The 18,658-nt window shown below is 41.7% G+C and overlaps 1 protein-coding gene across 27 annotated transcripts in view; it reads right to left on the bottom strand.

Moving 5' to 3' along the window:
- Positions 1–18,658, bottom strand: part of NRXN3 (neurexin 3) — a 1,029,877-nt gene that overhangs the window by 566,969 nt on the left and 444,250 nt on the right. For all 27 annotated transcript variants that reach the window (XR_009727556.1, XR_009727557.1, XM_061367479.1 and 24 more), the window contains one exon: positions 5,596–5,715. Coding sequence is in view for 25 of the 27 variants with exons in the window: in XM_061367479.1 (XP_061223463.1) it covers positions 5,596–5,715 (120 nt within the window). In the remaining 2 variants the exon portion in view is untranslated. The remainder of the gene's footprint in view (positions 1–5,595; positions 5,716–18,658) is intronic.

Here is an 18,658-nt window from a genome sequence, read left to right as displayed (position 1 = left end):
TGTAGACTCTCAGTGAAGAGGCTTGAGTCTAGCAGTTGCCAAAATGTGACAGAAGAAAGAAGACAGGACTGAAGGGCCTTGGGCAGCAAGCTCTGTATTTTTCCCCTGTGTTGCACAGGCTTTCTTGTTTCTGAGGATGATTAGGTCTCTCCCTTAAAGCCTACCTGCCTAAAACCTATTTGATCCAACAGTCCATCTGCCAAACAACTCAGACACTTCTGGAGCATCTCTTTGAAGTGCGCTTCCTGAAAACACTCAATAAACATAGATTAACACAAAAAGAGCAGAGTGAGAAGTGAGAACATTTATAAACCTGCTAATATTTATTCCATTGTTCTCTCCTGGTGCCTGATGTTAATTCTCTTGTTTGAAAAGCACGGCAGGAAGGAAACACACAGGAATGCAATAGGCAAAAAAGAACTCCAAATACTCAAATCATCAACCTACCACTTGGCCTATTTGTCACATTGTGATGGATTTTAACTCCTCAATTAAAATATTCAAGCTATTCAGTATACCAATATGTCAGACTACTCTTGAAGCATATTTAAAATGTTTTGGCTTGCTAGGCATTAGTCCAGACACAAACCCACACAGACAGATGAAATACAACTGAAGACTAGTACTGAGACAAGTTGGGCCACATCAGAATTAAAACCATTACAAACAACCTTGGTTTACTCATCTATAGCTCTTCATTAAATTAGCTTTAAGTATGTGGTCACACAACAGGAATAATATCAAATTAACGAGCTATTCAACATTTGTTTTCTCATCATTCAACGTACAAGCATTATTCAAATTCTGCCAGAAATCTGCTGCTATTTCTTACTTCATGAAATTTTCTGCAGTGTTGTACTGAGTTTATGTAGTGAGGTGCTGGCTGCAGGGTGGCTGCGGGGCTGCTCCATGATCACATAGCTGGTTCGAGCCAGCTCCAAACAACCCACCTCAGGGTAGGGCTAAGCCCCTCAGCCAAGACAGTGGTATATCTGGGAAAGCGTGTTTGTTTAAGAGAGGACAGAAAACACTGCCTGCGAATGAGGAACAATGGGGAAAATGAATTAAAATAAACACACACCACAACAAAACAAACAACTACAAAACCTGTAAACACCAGGGTCAGAAAAGGATGAGGGAGAGGAGGTGCTCCAGGCATCAGAGTGGAAAATCTCCTGCAGCCCATGGAGAAGACCACAGTGGAACAGACACTTGCACTGCAGCCCAGGGAGGGCCCCCATGCAGGGGGTATTTCCCATAAAGGACTGCAATCCATGGAGAGCCCACACTGAAGCACGTTTTCCTGACAGCCTGTGGAGAGTACCCATACTGGGGCACTTCGTGGACTGCTGCCAATGGGAAGGACTCACACTGGAGCAGGTTAAGAGTGTAAGGAGGAAGAAGCAGCAGAGAGGAACTGTTACAGACTGCCCACAGCCACCATTCCCCTGCACCACTGGGTAGGGGGGAGGTGTAAGAATCAGGAATGAAGGAGAAAACCCGAGAAAAAGAGGGAGTGGGGAAAGGTGTTTTACTTTCTCTCCTTGTTTCTCAGCATCCAAATCTATTTTTAATTGGTAATAAATTAATTTTCCCCTTTGCTTTGTCCGCAACAGTAATTGGTAAGCGATTTCCCTATCTTTATCTTGAACAATTAGCCATCTCATTCTATTTTCTCCCCTGTCCTCTTGAGGAAAGGTAATGAGAGAGCAGCTGGGTGGGTGTCTGGCAACCAGCCACAGTGAACCCACAAGTTCAGCAGCACAGTGTGCAAATTATCCTCAAATATTCCCTTCTTTTTCTACCACTCCTGCAAGATTAAGGAATATTACTCTTAATTTTATATACACAAAGCTGAGGAACAGAAAGATCAACATATAAATAGTTTTGGATCTCAAAAAAGAAATATTTGCATCCAATTTAGTGGAATATTTAACAGTTTCAGAGCACTCACTGATTCTGAGGCTCAGCACTTCTAGAAATAAGACCCACGATCCCAAATGAGTACCTCCCAAGTGGATAAGGACAATTATTGATCAACTGTGAAAGAACTGACTTTGAGTGACTTATTTAATATACAGAAGTCAATTCCATTGGACTGTATTCACATGCCTTACACAGAGGTCCTGTTCCTCTTTTTTATCATGCTGTGTTTTAAGGGATCTTAAAACCACATTATTCCTAACTCACCTCTCATAATCATGTACAAAGTGCAATTTTTCAGTTTATGCGCTGTCCAAATGTGATTAAGTTTTTGCAAAGACAACAAAACTGAGCACAGATATTAGGAAAAAAATGCTTCAAGTAGCTATTCTAAACACAAAAATATTATGCATGGCAATTAATTTTGTCACTTATTCCCAATTTTAGCAGTGTATAATTGTGTTTCAGTTTAGATCCAAAGACCATTGCCATGGAAAGCTTCAACCCAAGCAGATACAGCTGGACAAACTTAGAAGCAGCTGAAAAGAGTCACATATTTCTGACTATTCAGAAATTCAAGTGTCAGTACCAATGCAAGTGTTTTTAAATGCTAAAACAGTTCTTTACCAGAAATAATAATATTTTAGTTTGAAAAATGCCAGATAACAGTAACAGAAACTTTATATGGACAGGTTTGTTTAGATAAACCATCTCACTCCCACTGCTGTGATTGTTAGGGGCTATTTCACATTTAGTGTTATAAAATGACATTTTCTGACTTTTCCAAACCATGTTGTATTTCCTTACATTAAATCAAACAAAAAACAAAACAAAATAAAACTTAAAAAAAAAAATCTCTCTTCTTCACTTCAAAAGATTGGAAAAATAAAATTTAGAGATTTGGAGGACTAAAACTAAGAAAACTCTTCTCATCTCTTCTACTTTTAGATAAATTCAAAGAGGTTGTTGCCAGACTTGGAGAGAAAAGCCAGGCTTGTGAAATCTGGAGTACTCTGTAACAGGGAACTCAGCTGTAGAGGGCAGTACAAATGGAGTGCAGAAGGTTGGAAGAGGTGAATCCAGAATTTTAGAAAAGGTGAAAAATGACAAAACTGGGACGAGCTTATGTGATTGTGATAGCAGTGGTACTGCAGAAATTTAGGACTAGTTCAGAGAAAAGCTGAAAAGAATGTGACACTACAAGACCAGAATCAGTACGTATATATATTTTCCTAAGAAATCATGGAGAGAAATCAAGTATTTCTTTTATCTCATTAGGTGTCAGCCCCACCTGCAGAATTCACCTCTTTCTCCAATGTGCTATGAAGTATTATAATTACTACAGTAATCAGCAGCTCTTTAGTTCATGTGGTAGCACACAAAAAAATTGCAGCCTCCACAGCAGTATTTAGGTGCTAGCAAGATGTTGTGGGGATGAATGTAACTGCTATATTTGTGTGTCATTTATCACTGGTGTTCTGAGGTCTGTTCTGAGGCAGGGGGAATATGGCAGGAGGGTTTTGTGATTCAGCAGCAAAATGCTGTCCAGGGGAATTGGATTCTGTCTCTTCCTTAGATGTCCTGCAGGAAGCCAAGCCAGTCACTTCATTAAAAAAATTTCATAGGTGGTCATTAATTGTCTAAACCCAATTCTCCAAGAAGCAGGGTTGATCTAATTTACAGGATCCAATTTACAGACACTCTGAATATTTGTGCATGCAAATGACTGAAAAACCATGCCAAACTGGCACAAAATACATCCAGCTTTAATCTGGTGCCTTGTTTCTAAACCTGTAAAATATTAAAAAGATGTCTGTTCAATTCATATAACACAGACATAGGAATAAATTCAGTTACAGCTTCTTAGCTCTGTATAAACACACTCACCAGTAGCACACAACACACAAACAAATAAATTAGAAAAAAAAAAACCACAAAAAAAAAAAAAAACAACAAAAAAGCCCCACCAAAACAATAACAAGAAAAAAAAAACCTAACAGCTTTATAATTCAAGCAGAATGTAGCTGCCATGCATTGCTCTAAACAAGCAATAAGAAAGAAGGTGGCACTCAAATAGGCTGTTTATTTTTACTGGGGGCCTAATTTAGACTTCTGGTCTATGCCTAAGACAGCAAGAATCCTGTGGAAAAATCTATGTGACCACATCGTTGAAGACTATATCATCTACCCAAGGAAGCAGTATTCAGATTGCACAGAAAGTCTTAAATCTGGCTTTTCTGACTTTTGACTTTGTCATGATGACATTCTTGTAACAGATATTTTTAGCTGTAATGCATCTTTAATTATGTAATTCATATACATGTACATATGCGCATCCTATTTTAGTATAGGATTGTATCATTATTATTTATAAACTCCATTCCATGAAAAAGAGAACTCAAAAACAGAAGGCTTCAAAGGGGATTGAGTGCCACCTCATGGTGCTTGCAAAAAAAGCACATCCAAAAGAATTGTTCTTAAATGCAGAAGTAATTGGCATGAAGCCTTTACCAGCATTTTTCACTAATTCATAAAGTTCTCTCTTAAATAAAATTTACATAATAGGATATAGTATTCAGGCACTCTCTATGGCAGCTGTTACTTCTAGTTGCCTTCTGAGAAGCTGCTCAGAAGACAGAATGTCAGCATTTGGGTCACAACTAAACGAACATATTTGCATCAGTGTGGCATCCAGGGTTATTCTTTGTGATTCTATTATCAGCCTTCAGACTGCTTGTGTTTTCCTTAAAAACTCATTTCCTACAGTTATATACAGCTATGAGAACTACAGACCCTCAGAAAGAGAAAAATAACTTCCTGGCTCTTGCAGCTATGGGGAAACAGACCAGCAAAGTATCACCTCTAAAATTTTGAGATTAAAAAGAGACCACTCTGAAGTACCTTGATCATTTCAGTTCAAATCTCATAACCTGTGAGAAAGCAGCTTTCCTGAGTGATTGATCTTTTCTTCACTCCTTCAACTACATTTCTTTACAAAAGGAAGCAGGTGCTCAAAAAGCTGGAAAAAAAAACCCAAACGAAAAACCCCAAACAAAACAAAACAAAAAAACCCCAACAAAAACAAAACCAAGAAAACAAGGACTGCCACACTCTGTACGAGTCAGGGGCCTCCCTAACTCCTAACACAAAGTTGGGAACAAACTGCTCTATTTGATATGATTTTTCTTCTCTATGGCTCTGAGTCATGAACTTGGGAAGAAAACAAACAAACATCTACCAAATGCAGGGTCATCATCAAGGAAGGCTTGGTCCACAGGAATGGTTTAGAGAGCCTTGTTTTTGATTCTACAGCACTAAAAGCATCACATTTGCAGCTCAGGAGCAAGGTATACTCACAGCATACACCAAAAGTCTGGCACAAGAAAGAACACTGCTTAGCTCCTCTGCATTCTTGGGAATGTGCAAGTTCCTCTTGTCCCCTAATCCTGTATTTCGTGGTGTTGTCACAGAGATTTTGGGTGCTGGCAAAGAACAACTAGCCTCTCAGAACATTAGTTTTTAACATAGTATTACTAAATATACAAGAAGTAGAGGAAGAGAGGCAGGGGGAAGGAGAAATACACACAAGAATAGACAGAATGGGTCTAACAGCATAAAAGAGACTGGGAACAGAGATACAAAAATAACAACCAAAAAACACATCACACTTACCCTCAGCAACATCATCATCCACCATCAGCTTGAGGCTTTTTCCTCGTCGAACTACCCGGACAGTGTGCCACTCGTTGTCATTGAGCTTCTGCCCAGCATAAAGAGTTTCAGGTCCCTTGCCTGAGGATGGTGATAGGCATGACAGTTAAAGCCAGACCCGCAATTAGTTTAGTATTTACTCAATGGGAAAAGTCACCAAAATCAACCTGGTGTCCTATAGTGTAATAGATTGTGTAGGTGTACCTGTAACCAACCCTCACACATACACCTTCCAAGCCCAGAGAGAGTCAGGGTCACAGATCCTTCCACTCTGTGAAGTGCTTTCCTCCACAGACTCCAAAGGTCACATGCATTTGAAACAAGGGTAGAAATCTCTCTTGTGCTATGGTACTCATTTCTAAACACCCATTGTACAGGGCACTACAGTATTAGAAAAACAAGCTGGTGACTGAAATGTCTCTAGAGTGGAGGCATTACAGAATTTTGCTCTCCTATGACTCCAGATTTACAACAGCCCCAGGGTGCTCGGGGCTGTTTTTGAAGTTAATCATATTGCAGCCTCAACACTGAGGTACCAAACACCAGATTGGTTTCAGTCTTTCAGTCTCAAAAAAAAAAACAAAAAACAAAACCTCACCCAAAATCAGAACAACAAAACAACTACTCCCTCCCATAAATCCTCAAACCCTACCTCCCAAAAAAACCCCAGTAATTAAAAAAAAAAAAGAAAAAAAAAAAGAATTTAAACCACAGAAAAGATAACCAATCACCAACCTGGCTGATTGCTCTAAGGTTCTTTAGCAAAGCAGACTGGCTTACTTTACCCACTGACTTACATGCCAAAAGGGAAAGAGAAGCCTTTCTCCAAAAGGTAAAAACACAGTTGCCCTTGCAAACAATGCTCCTGGAAAAACAGAATAGCGCTACCCATATTTGCTCAGTGTTGCTGCTTACCCATCACAGCTGACAGGCAATTACTTAAAGCATTAATTGTTCAGATTATAGGACTGGACCACTTCACTCACGTCAAATGGTAAGTGAAATTGAATGATGGTGTGTGCTAAATTAAAAGCATCTATGCTCATTTCAGTACAGTACTAGGGTGTTTTTTGACAGAGATGTATCAGAGGAATGTAGAATGGGGACAGTAGAACTTGCTGCACATTGGGTCTGGGCCCATTGCCCAAACTGGCAAAAGGGGAACCCAAGAAAGAAAACGCAAGACATTGTAGACAGGACAGAGACAAGGGGGCTCTGCTACAGCTCTGTATACTGCACTGAGGTTAAACTAGTATCAGTTTCACTAGTATCAGACATGCCAGTTATTTCTCTTTTCTTTTTCCACACAAGCAAATTAATGTTTTGATTCAGATAGCCCAAGAACAGCATCTATTTTGACTGGTTTTTACTGGTTACATAACACAGAATAAAATGTACGTGTCTTCAAATGAAACTCTGCACCTACCCCAATCCGTGTCATGGTGTGGACTAGCAAGTTAAGAGTAGCATATTCCAGAGTGAGACGGAAGTGAAGGACTGGGTAGGAAAAATGTCCAGGGACTTTACATAGCCCACAGTATACACACTGCCTAATTAGCAACATCACCTTAACCGCTTCTTACGGAGGGTGGGACATGGGCAAAGAAGGTGGTGTCTCACTCAGCTAGGATATAACAGGTGTAGTAAGGGAATCCTATGGAAGGAGACCAAAGCAAAATAAATTCTTTTATTCTCTTTGGAGGATCATGGAGTTCATGTTAACAAAAAACAAGTTTAATACCCCTTCAAACAAAGCCCATTGCTAACCAATTTTATTACAGAGCAAGAAGAAAAAAAATGTTTTTCTACAATGACACAAAAAATAAAAGTTGTTCATGGATTAAAAGAATAGGGAGTAATATATTGCAATTACAAAGAATATGTTCTTAACAGGAGAAACCCATAACCTTTGCAGTTCCTCACCCATGTTCTGAAGTCACACTGTACCATGAACATAAATCCAGATGTACAAGGTAGCCAGATCACGACAAAAAAGCTTAAGTTCTTTGGAGCCAAACAAGCAAAACTCTATTAAATAGAATCCAGGAAAGTTATGCTAAATTTACATCAGTGAGTGCATCCCAGCACGTTAGAATATGATGTCTCTGAATGGCCAGTGAAATTATTGCCTACATCAAAATATACTGCACCAGCTACAATAGTTCCACACAGCCACTTCCCAGGTAGGAAGATAAAGGAGTTCATTTGGACCAGTATGTTTTCTATAATGCCAGCAGTTGCTGGGTTTTTGGTTCCCACTTTTCAACCCTAGCCTGACAAAATAGGAGTTAGCCACATCGAGGTGGCTTGGGTTGTCACTGCTATCTTGATGCCCACTGTAACATTTTTTAAACAAAACTGTGACACCAACAGAAGTTATGCAACTAGATCCTCAGAAAATGTAACTTAACCAGTTCACAAATTAACAAGTAAAAAATTTCAGCATTTCAACTTCTTTTTCCAAATGAATAGGTTGTCTACAAATGAGATTCCTGTTTAAAGGTAACTGGTCAATAGTTTAGGCTAATAACCTTGAAAAACAAGCACTGCAGATGCAAACCATTTTATTTAAGTCCATTCTTGACCAGCCAATTTAATATTTGATCAGAAAAAAAAAATAAAAATTAAAGAGTTTTTAATACTTTTGCTCTCTCTCAGACCTCTGTTTTATATCCACGGGGAACTAGCTTCTTTTGGTACTGCTACCCAAGTAACACTACATACAAAATTTAATACATGAGCACGCTCAAGAGCATGTGGGTAAGATTTTCAAACCAAAGATACATGAATTTAAAAAAAAAAAAAAAAAGTGTTAACCAAATGTTATTTTACTCTATTTAACTGTTTTCAAATGCTTTCAAGATATCTATGCAGCAGGTGGGTTGATCTGAAAAGCAGCAAAATTGTGCCTCTATTTTCCAGCTGACAGTGTGCAAATGAATTGCTGCTCCCTAGGTAACTTCCCACTGAATTCTGAGTGGTTCCAGGAACTCCTGCATCTGGACGACAAACTTCAGTTCACTGATCACGATTACTATATGTGCTGGTATTATGTACACATTAATGTTTGATCAGATCTTTTAAATATGTGTTGAAGAGGGGGGGTGAGGGGGGCGGAGGCTCGCACGCCGCGCGGAGGGGCGGGAGCGCGCACGCCCGGCGCGGGTGGACGGGACAGGCGCGTATCCGCAGCCGTTGCTAAGCGGCTGCTTTTTCTTTTTTTTTCTTTGGGTCAGTTGCTGAGGTGAGCAGCTCGAGCGGGGACGCCTTCAACGCCAGAGCGGGGGGAGATCAGCGTCCAGGAGCCTCAACTCAGAGCGACAAGAGCAGAGCCACCGAGGGGGCCTCAAGTCCTCGACAGGCGCTGCCCAGGAGCCGGCTGCTCAGCTGATGCGAGCAGGGACTCACGGGGGGGTGGGGGTGGGGGGCAGGAGGAACGGTGCCAGCCCTGACTGGGTAAAAACCTGCCCCAGGGAGCGCGGGCCACCAGAGGGCGGCGAGGCAGCTTGCGCGGCCGTTAGCGCGGGCAGGCGAGCGGGATGGTGAGCACCCGTCGCATGATAAGGGCCTGGTCTGGGAGTTCTGCTCTGGCTGCCCCGGCATCGGCCAGCGTAGGCACTCAGACAGAGCCGATGAGAGCGGAGGCTGCAGTGCTGAGCTCGGAGCGTAGAGAGTGCCTGCACTGGTCTGGTGAGGGAAAGGTGCACAGTGGGCAGGGCTGCACTCGGTGCTCCCTGGTGGAGGCTCTCCTGCAGCAGGTGGCTGAGCTGCAGGATGCTATTAATGGGCTGAAAGATGTCAGGGTAGCTGAGAGGAAGCAGGAATGCTTGCTCCTGGCCCAAACTGCAGAGTCCTCAAGCTTCCCCTCTAGCTCATGGAGGAAAGAAGGAGGTTGTTAACCCTAAAAGCTGGGAATTGGTGAGGAAAAAAAAAAAAAAAAAAGGAGGAAAAGGACAATTAAAAGCAAGGGGCTTCCTCCTAAACCTGTTGCCCCCACGCAGAACCGCTTTACTGTCCTACAGGGGGTTCATGAGGAAACTCACTTGTGCCAGAAACAGCCAGCTGATGCACTAGTAAAGAAGATCTCTTACTGGTGCTGCCAGGAAAAAGCAGCAGGTTGTAGCAGTAGGGGAGTCTACTTTGAAAGGGACAGAGGCACTCGTCTGTCAGCCTGACCCAGTCTCAAGGGAGGTGTGTTGCCTACCAGGGGCACGGATCAGGGATGTGGCAGGGAGGCTGCCTGCTCTGGTAAGTCCCACTGACTATTACCCACTTCTGGTGATACATGTGGGTGCTAGGGATATAGATAGTAGTAGCCTGGGGAACATAAAGAAGGACTACAGAGCCCTGGGACAGGTGGTTAAGGGCTCTGGAGCTCAGATAGTCTTTTCGTCTATTCTCCAGGATACAGGGGAGGACCTAAAAAAAGCTAGGAGGATTAGCCAGGTTAATAAATGGTTAAAAGGTTGGTGTCACAGTCAGGGGTTTGGGTTTCCTGAACATGGGACCCAAGTTTGTAGGCCAGGTCTAGCGGGGGCTGGTGGAGCTGGTCTTAGGGGAAGAGCAGTTTTGGTAGGAGGCTTGCCAGACTGGTCAAGGGGGCTTTAAACTAAATGTGTTGGGGGAGGGGGGCATCATTCCATCCCAACACACCCAGTCAGTTGCCAGCACCTATCCTAAATGCTCAGAGCAATGCAGAGATATTCCGGCTGCTCCAGCCAATGAGCCGGCTTCATTTGGAGCTTGGCTCAGGTGCCCCTATACAAATGCCTGTAGCATGGGGAACAAACAAGAGGAATTAGAGATGTGTGCTCGTCTACGGGGGTATAATAGGCATCACAGAAACATGGTGGGATGTCTCCTATGACTGGAGTGTTGGAATGGAAGATTACAGACTCTTTAGAAAAGACAGGCCTGGCAGGCGCAGAGGGGGAGTTGCCCTTTATGTTAGGGATAGGCTGGAGAGTATGGAACTCTGTCTGGGGACAGGTGAGCAGTTAACAGAGAGTTTGTGGGTCAGGGTTAAAGGGAAAACAGCGATGGGAGACATTACTGTGGGGATCTGTTACAGACCGGCTGAACAAGAGGAATCTGCGGATGAAGCACTCGATAGGCAGATAGGAAAAGCCTCACGCTCACAGGCCCTCGTTCTCATGGGTGACTTCAACCACCCTGACATCTGTTGGAATGACAGTATGGCCCGGCACAAGCAATCCAGGAGGTTCCTTGATTGTGTGGAAGACAACTTCCGTCTGCAAGTAACAGAGGAACCTACAAGGAGAGGTGCCATGCTTGACCTTGTGCTCACCAACGGGGAAGGGCTCGTTGGAAATGTGGCACTGCAGGGCAGCCTTGGATGCAGCGACGACAAGATGGTTGAATTTGAGATCCTTAGGACAGTGAGAAGAGTGTGCAGTAAGCTCACTGCCCTAGACTTCAAAAGAGCAACTTTGGCCACTTCAGGAACCTGCTTAGTAAGGTTCCATGGGATATAGCCCTAGAGGGCAGGGGGGGCCAAGACTCTTGGTTGGTCTTCAAGGATCACCTGCTACAAGCTCAGGAGTGTTGCATCCCAACCAGAAGGAAGTGCAGCAGGAGGGCCAGGAGACCTCCTTGGATGGATAAGGAGCTCCTGAGGAAAATTCAAATGAAAAAAGAGTTTTATAGAAAGTGAAAGCAAGGACAGGCGGCCTGGGAAGAATACAGGGATGTTGTCCGGGAAGCTAGGGACCAGGTTAGGAAAGCTAAGGCCCAGTTAGAATTAAACTTGGCTAGGGATATTAAGGATAACAGGAAGGGATTCTACAGGTACATAGCAAATAAAAAACAGATTAGGGAGAATGCAGGCCCCCTCAGGGAGTTCTCAGGTGAACTAGCTAAACAGGATTTGGAGAAGGCTGAGGTTCTGAATGACTTCTTTGCCCTGGTCTTCTCTAGCAAAGGCTCTGACCGCACCACCCAAGTCTTGGAAGGCAGACTTGTAGGAGAGGAATTGGTTCAAGACCATCTTGAAAATCTGAACGTGCACAAGTCCATGGGTCCTGAGAAATCCATCCACGGGTCCTGAAGGAGCTGGCAAATGAAGTTGCTAAGCCGCTGGCCATCATATTTGAAAAATCATGGCAGTCAGGTGAAGTTCCCGACAACTGGAAAAAGGGAAATATAACCTCCATTTTCAAGAAGGGCAAAATGGATGACACAGGGGATTACAGACCAGTCAGTCTCACCTCTGTGCCTGGCAAAATCTTGGAGCAGATTCTCCTGAAAGGCATGCTAAGGCACATGAAAAATAACAAGGTGCTTGGTGACAGCCAGCATGGCTTCATTAAGGGGAAATCCTGCCTGACCAATATGGTGGCCTTTTATGATGGGGCTACAGAACTGATGGACAGCGGTAGAGCAGTTGATGTCATCTACCTGGATTTGTGTAAAGCATTCGACACTGTCCCACATGATATTCTTGTCTCTAAATTGGAGAGACATCAATTTGATGAATGGACCACTCGGTGGATAAAGAACTGGCTGGATGGCCACACACAAAGGGTTGTGGTCAATGACTCAATGTCTGATTGGAGACCAGTAACGAGTGGTGTCCCTCAGGGATTGGTGTTGGGACCGGTGTTGTTTAACATCTTTGTTGGTGACATGGACAGTGGGATTGAGTGCACCCTCAGCAAGTTTGCCGATGACACCAAGCTGTGTGGTTTGGTTGATACACTGGAGGGAAGGAATGCCATCCAGAAGGACCTTGACATGCTTGTGAGGTGGGCTGACGCCAACCTCATGAAGGTTAACCATGCCAAGTGCAAGGTCCTACACCTGGGTCGGGGCAATCCCAGGCACAGCTACAGGCTGGGCAGAGAAGAGATTCAGAGCAGCCCTGTGGAGAAGGACTTGGGGGTGCTGGTCAATGAGAAAATGAACATGAGCCAGCAGTGTGCGCTTGCAGCCCAGAAAGCCAACCATATCCTGGGCTGCATCAAAAGGAGCGTGACCAGCAGGTCGAAGGAGGTGATCCTGCCTTTTTCTGCTCTCGTGAGACCTCACTTGGAGTATTGTGTGCAGTTCTGGTGTCCTCAACATAAAAAGGACATGGAACTGTTGGAACAAGTCCAGAGGAGGGCCACGAGGATGATCAGGGGACTGGAGCACCTCCCATATGAAGACAGGCTGAGAAAGTTGGGGCTGTTCAGCCTGGAGAAGGCTGTGTGGAGACCTCATAGCAGCCTTCCAGTATCTGAAGGGGGCCTATAGGGATGCTGGGGATGGACTCTTCATTAGGGACTGTAGTGATAGGACAAGGGGTAATGGGTTAAAACTTAAACAGGGGAAGTTTAGATTGGATATAAGGAGGAAATTTTTTCCTGTTAGGGTGGTGAGGCACTGGAATGGGTTGCCCAGGGAGGTTGTGAATGCTCCATCCCTGGCAGTGTTCAAGGCCAGGTTGGACGAGGCCTTGGGTGATATGGTTTAGAGCGAGGTGTCCCTGCCCATGGCAGGGGGGTTGGAACTTGATGATCTTAAGGTCCTTTCCAACCCTAACTATTCTATGATTCTATGATTCTAAGATTCCTAATCCAACAGTTGTAGGGGATAAGGAAAACAGAAAGTGGGCAACATGTAGCAGAAGGATAATACTTTCCCTAAGTACTGTCTCCTACCCACCCAGTAAGGCATTCCTGTGGTCTTACAGCTAAACACTCAGAACCAGGTGTTTAAACTAAGGCTGGTGTGTTTTTGTAATTTTGTGAGTATGGGTTTGTTTTTGTGTTTTGGGGTTTATTTTTTCCTCTCAAGCTATCAGCACCTACATCACTCTTCAACTAGAATAATGCAGATGTAGGGGAAATCAAAGGAAAAGATTCACTGGACAGAGAAAAAACGTCAAAAGACTTATATCTTCCCTTTCTGCAACAGTCTTTTATGATGAAAGATTCCTGCAGCAATGCTATGCGCTGGATGCTTAGAAGCACTTTCTATTTGTAATACTTTTGATGAGATGGCACTTGGGCATTAGGTAATTTCTGCAATTTATTTATTTTTTATGCGTGACAAAAGATAGCCTAACAGGAAAAAATAAGAAAGTTTCTAGTGTAGAAATAACTTAATAGTAAAGCTGCTAGAGCATCACCTCTGTTGGTGTTTTTAGCCTTCTTGGTCATTCTAGTCCACTTCTTAATGCCCTCTAAGGAACTGTATAAATCATATAAAATTTATCACTACCTCTCATTTTCAAACTCAAATAAGGCAGACTAGTGCATATTCCTTTGGTGCTTTGCAGTGGCAAACACTATTAAACAGAAGCAAAAGTATCTCTCAGGCATCCCCATATTCTGGACATAGTTCAACTGCAGTCCAGGCTTCTCGAACTAATATTACTTAATTCAGCTGCAGTGACTCTTCCTCATGTCCCCATGAGTCCTTTGACATCTACTCAAAACTTGTGTGTATCTTGTTCAGATACCAATTAGTAACCCTTTAAACACAGAAGAACTAAATCCAATCTGCCCAGGATGTCCCAATCATCACCTCTATATCAAAGGTGCACTGCTGCTATTTAATAGCTTGGCCCAAATAGACTATATAAAAATGCCAAGACTAGACATGCCAAAGTAGAAAGAATCAAAAAGCAGTTCATGCCTTCTAAAAATGCCAAGTTGTTTTCCATCTGGCCCTCAAGAATTCACTCATTTAGAACAAACAACTGGTCAGAGGGATGCAGTTAAAACAACGGCTCTGGAAACACCAGCTGTTACCCTTCCTCAGCAGTCAACAACACACAGAATTTCCTTCCTATGAAATGCAAAGGCAAAAGAGGGTTAATCCCCTCAGCAGTTCCTCTCAGGTGGATCAAAACCTGTGCTCTTACCCTTCATGCAGACTGTCATTATCTGATCCATTTATGATTTAAATAACCTTCATAAAACCAGGCTATCTTCATTACTGCATATCTTATCCAACATTACAGAACAGGTCAAACATTCAAGTCTACAGAACAGCAGCAGAAAGGACATTGCCAGATTGATGAGAATGGAAAAAGCTCCTCTCTCATTGCAATTACAATGATAAATAATTCTACAGTGATATACTAATGCTTTTTAGAGAAGACCCTCAGTAACAATAAAAAGGTTTTATCTGCTTTTTTTTTTTTTCTTTTCAATTAAAATGCTCAGCTAGCATCTCAGCTTTCTTCAGTGGCAAGATGCATCTTTATGTCTGTCTCAAACAGGACAACATCCCTCAGGAATGCCATTAGCATCTCAAGACAGAGACAGGCTGGGAAGGAAAAGGTTCTTTACCCTTTTTTAGGGTGGGGTGGGAGGAGGACTTAGTTATTTTTACTTATACCTTTACATAATGACCAGAGAAGTTACGATGCACTATGGAAAAAAGAGTGCACACAGATTTGTGAAACATGAGAACAAATGATGAGACAAGGTGGACAGATTCTCTCAAAGCTTACAAGAAACTGATTTACCCCATTTAGACATTATTCAGTGATTCTTTAAAGAACATTCAGATGTGACTAGTGCAGCTGCACAGTGGGATTCTTCATTGTAGCCCCAACAATATGGTACAGAGGAGTGAGGCTACAAAGCTAGAGGACAGAACTGGAAAAATTTCATGAGAATAATTAAGGTTAGGTAGTTAATATAGTATCACTCAAAGACACTACATAAAAATGTTTTGCTCTACATCTACTTTCATTCAATACCAAAATGCCCTTCTTATTTCTCATTCCCAGTGATATTAATACTGCTTTGGGAAATAATCATCTTATATATACAAACTAGATATGTAGTAACCTACATTAAATAATTATGCATGGTTATGTCGTATGGCAGACATTTTATGTAGCTGTTACCATATTAAATATGTTTTTCTATACATATATTGTCTTTTCAAAAGATAGGCAGTATATATTCTAGGTCCAAAGATACTTAGTCACAATTTCTACAGGCAGGTTTGAACAAGGGACAAGGGTGGAGTTGTGTGCAAGGACAAAAACCTGACAATTATTCACACACTTTTATGGCTTCCTGATAGTAGCAAGTTCCTACAAAGGCCAGAGTGATTATCAAAACACAGGGATGGCTCTAAAGAAGAGCTGGCAACTGGTCTGAAAGCCTTAAACACCTTTTGGTCTTGCTTAAATATAAGTCAGTAGTGTAAATGTTTACTTTTTTCCAGGCAGCACTAACATGGACAAAGTGTTTTAGAAGGGTCTTTTTCTTGACCAGGAACCACTGTCTTAACTCCAGGAGCATTGTTAATTGCTAGGAAGCAACTGGCAACCCCAGATTCTAAGTACATTGCAGACATTTATGTAGATATCCCCGTCAAATCAATGCATTCACGTACATACACACTTGTTTTGCTCATATACAGGTTTTAGAATCCCCCTTTTCAGGAACATTGGTTTCCAACAAGGAATAAGCAGTTGCTTATTCCTATAGTCAATATCTTCACTCACCACCTTACCTGCACCAACCTTTCCATTTCCTCAAGGAACAGGATCATCTCCATGTACTACCCCACATTAAACAAAACATAGTATACTCTTAAACAAATGTTTTTAGCAGGGCTTACAAAAAAAGTTATGTTTGCACCTTTGCAGAGTGGCGTCATTGGGAAATCAATAACATTGAGCATGATTTACAACAGCTTACCTAGAAGCAAATGTCATTATTTATATGCGTCCAGCAAAAAAGCACATACATAAAATGATTTAAATGCCCACAGAATCAGTCTCACAAGTGCAAAGAAGAATCCCCTCCAACAGCCAAACTAATTGAGTGCATAGAATTAACTCAGCAAATAAGCAACAAGTAGTAAGACCACTATACTAGCTCTTTCAGAAACATACCCCAGTTGGATACAATCTATTTTAAAATGCCTTTACACACACACACACACACACACACACACACACACAAAGAAAAAAGAAATCCCTTACCAAAAAATAAAATTGTTCCTGCTTTTGCTATAAATGCATTTTTGGTTTTTGCTATAAATTTATGTAGCACCATATTGAATGACTGTTGCTTTCATTTACAGACATCCTGGCCAATGGCTGTAAGAAGATTAAAGATGGATACAGGTAGCATTCAACATGACTGCAGCTTTTCGTAAGGCTGTTAAAAGAAAACTTACTTAGTGAAGAAATTATCCTATGTGCCCTTCACCTGATGTGAATATAATGTGTGATTAAGAACAAAAAAGGAGACAGATTGATTGCATATGTGGTACAGGTGTATGCTTCAGTTCTTTCAAAGAAAATTTTATTCTAACTTTGAAAACATACAAAATGTTTCAACTTCAAGCTAAATGGAGAAGTTCTCAGTGATTAAAAATAAAATTAAGTTTTTTATTATCTGTTCAAGATATTGTTCATTTTTTTATGAATAGACGGTTCCTCTTTTTTATTGAGGGACCTATTTCTCCTTTTAAGGAAAGGGATTTTATTGCATATTGACAACCAGCCGGGAAGTCAAAAAAGGACATGGAAGTATGAAAAAAATAAGCAAGGATACATGCTTTTAAAATGAAGAATTACAACAGTTTAATTAAATTAACTTCAAAGTGATTTCAGTAAGACTAGCTCTGTATTTGGTTTTTGACATGGCTCTCATATGAAACACTTCACATTGGCCAGAACACCATATACTTCTGTTCCTAATAAATCAGCATAGGTATAAAGAATTCAGGAGCTGCTATATTGTGACTTATCTACAATTCGCCTAAGGATATATTTATGCACATTGGATTTTCGGAGAGGAAAGCTCAAGAAAGTCATTAAGTGTAAACCAGGCAGCATGGCAATCACATCAGGCTCTACTACAGGGACTACAGAGAGCAGCCACTAGAGGGAAACAACCACATTCACTAAAGCTGCTGGTCAGACGGTTTTACCCAAGTACGAAGGAATTACAGTGCTTAAAGTGTTGCTTTCCAGAGTTTCACCTGCTGTATATTTTGCTCTGAAGATGGCCAGACCTCAGTGATGAATAAAATAACTCTAGAACTTCAACCCAGATTCTCCATCATATTAGCAAGTATCTGTTTATTTCAAGTATATCATTTAATGGATTAAGTCTGCCACCCAAGAAATGAGTCTACGGCTCAAGAAACACGAAAAACCTCAAAAGTTTTACCATTGGACAGAATTTTAAATCAACTATTACACCAACAATTATGTCCAGGTACCAAAACCAAGCAGCTTCTCTCTAACCCCATTAACGTACCTTACTTGAAACATAGGTGGACTGGCTACCAACAGTGAGACAACTGGAGATTCTCTTTGTGTTTCAAATATTTCCATAAATGCTCCAAAACAAGTGGTTTCATTATAATGATAGTGAGAAAAAGCTGCTGCAAATGAGGCTCAGATAACTGGAGTGAGTCATAGCACATATCATTGCAGGCATGCATGCAATGGCCATGAAACAATTTGACTGGCTACTGCCTGAAGGAGATACAAACTACTTATCTCACGAGAAGAAACGTGAATCAAACATATGACTCTCTAAACCAAGTATTCCCAAAAGCTCTTTGCTTATGTTAGTAAGCAACTACATTAGAACAGGCTGGTGAAGCGTGTATCGTCTCACTTGGTGAGCCTTCTCTTACTTCATTGGAAGAGATTATGTGAATTTTGGAATTTCCTGATTATTGTTGTAGAGGGGTTTGTGCATTAAAAAAAAAAAAAAAAAAGAAAAGAGGAAGAAATATAATAGCAGCTACTTCTCATCTAAGTCTGAAAAGCGAGGTCGGAAAGCAAGACAAATCAGCTGATATGTGGCAATGAAGTGCGTAAGGCATTTGAATATTGCACTTACATGTCTTTCAGGTAAGGATCAGAGATGACTTTCTAACAACAGGATAGCATCTTTGTCCCCCCCCAATGGCAAAGAAATCCTTTTTCTCAAAGACATATTTGACAGTTGAACAGAGAGTTGAGGTGGTGGAAAAACCCAGGTCTCTGAAGTTTCAGACCTAAATATCACATAAAAACAAACAAAAA

This window comes from Neopsephotus bourkii, unplaced genomic scaffold (genome assembly GCF_033783945.1).
Source record: "Neopsephotus bourkii isolate Nb327-2 ecotype Australia unplaced genomic scaffold, CSIRO-AGI_Nbou_v1 NB_1376, whole genome shotgun sequence".
Lineage (NCBI taxonomy): Eukaryota > Metazoa > Chordata > Aves > Psittaciformes > Psittacidae > Neopsephotus > Neopsephotus bourkii.
Note: the sequence above shows the minus strand (reverse complement) of the source record. Positions and strands in the feature narration are given on the sequence as shown.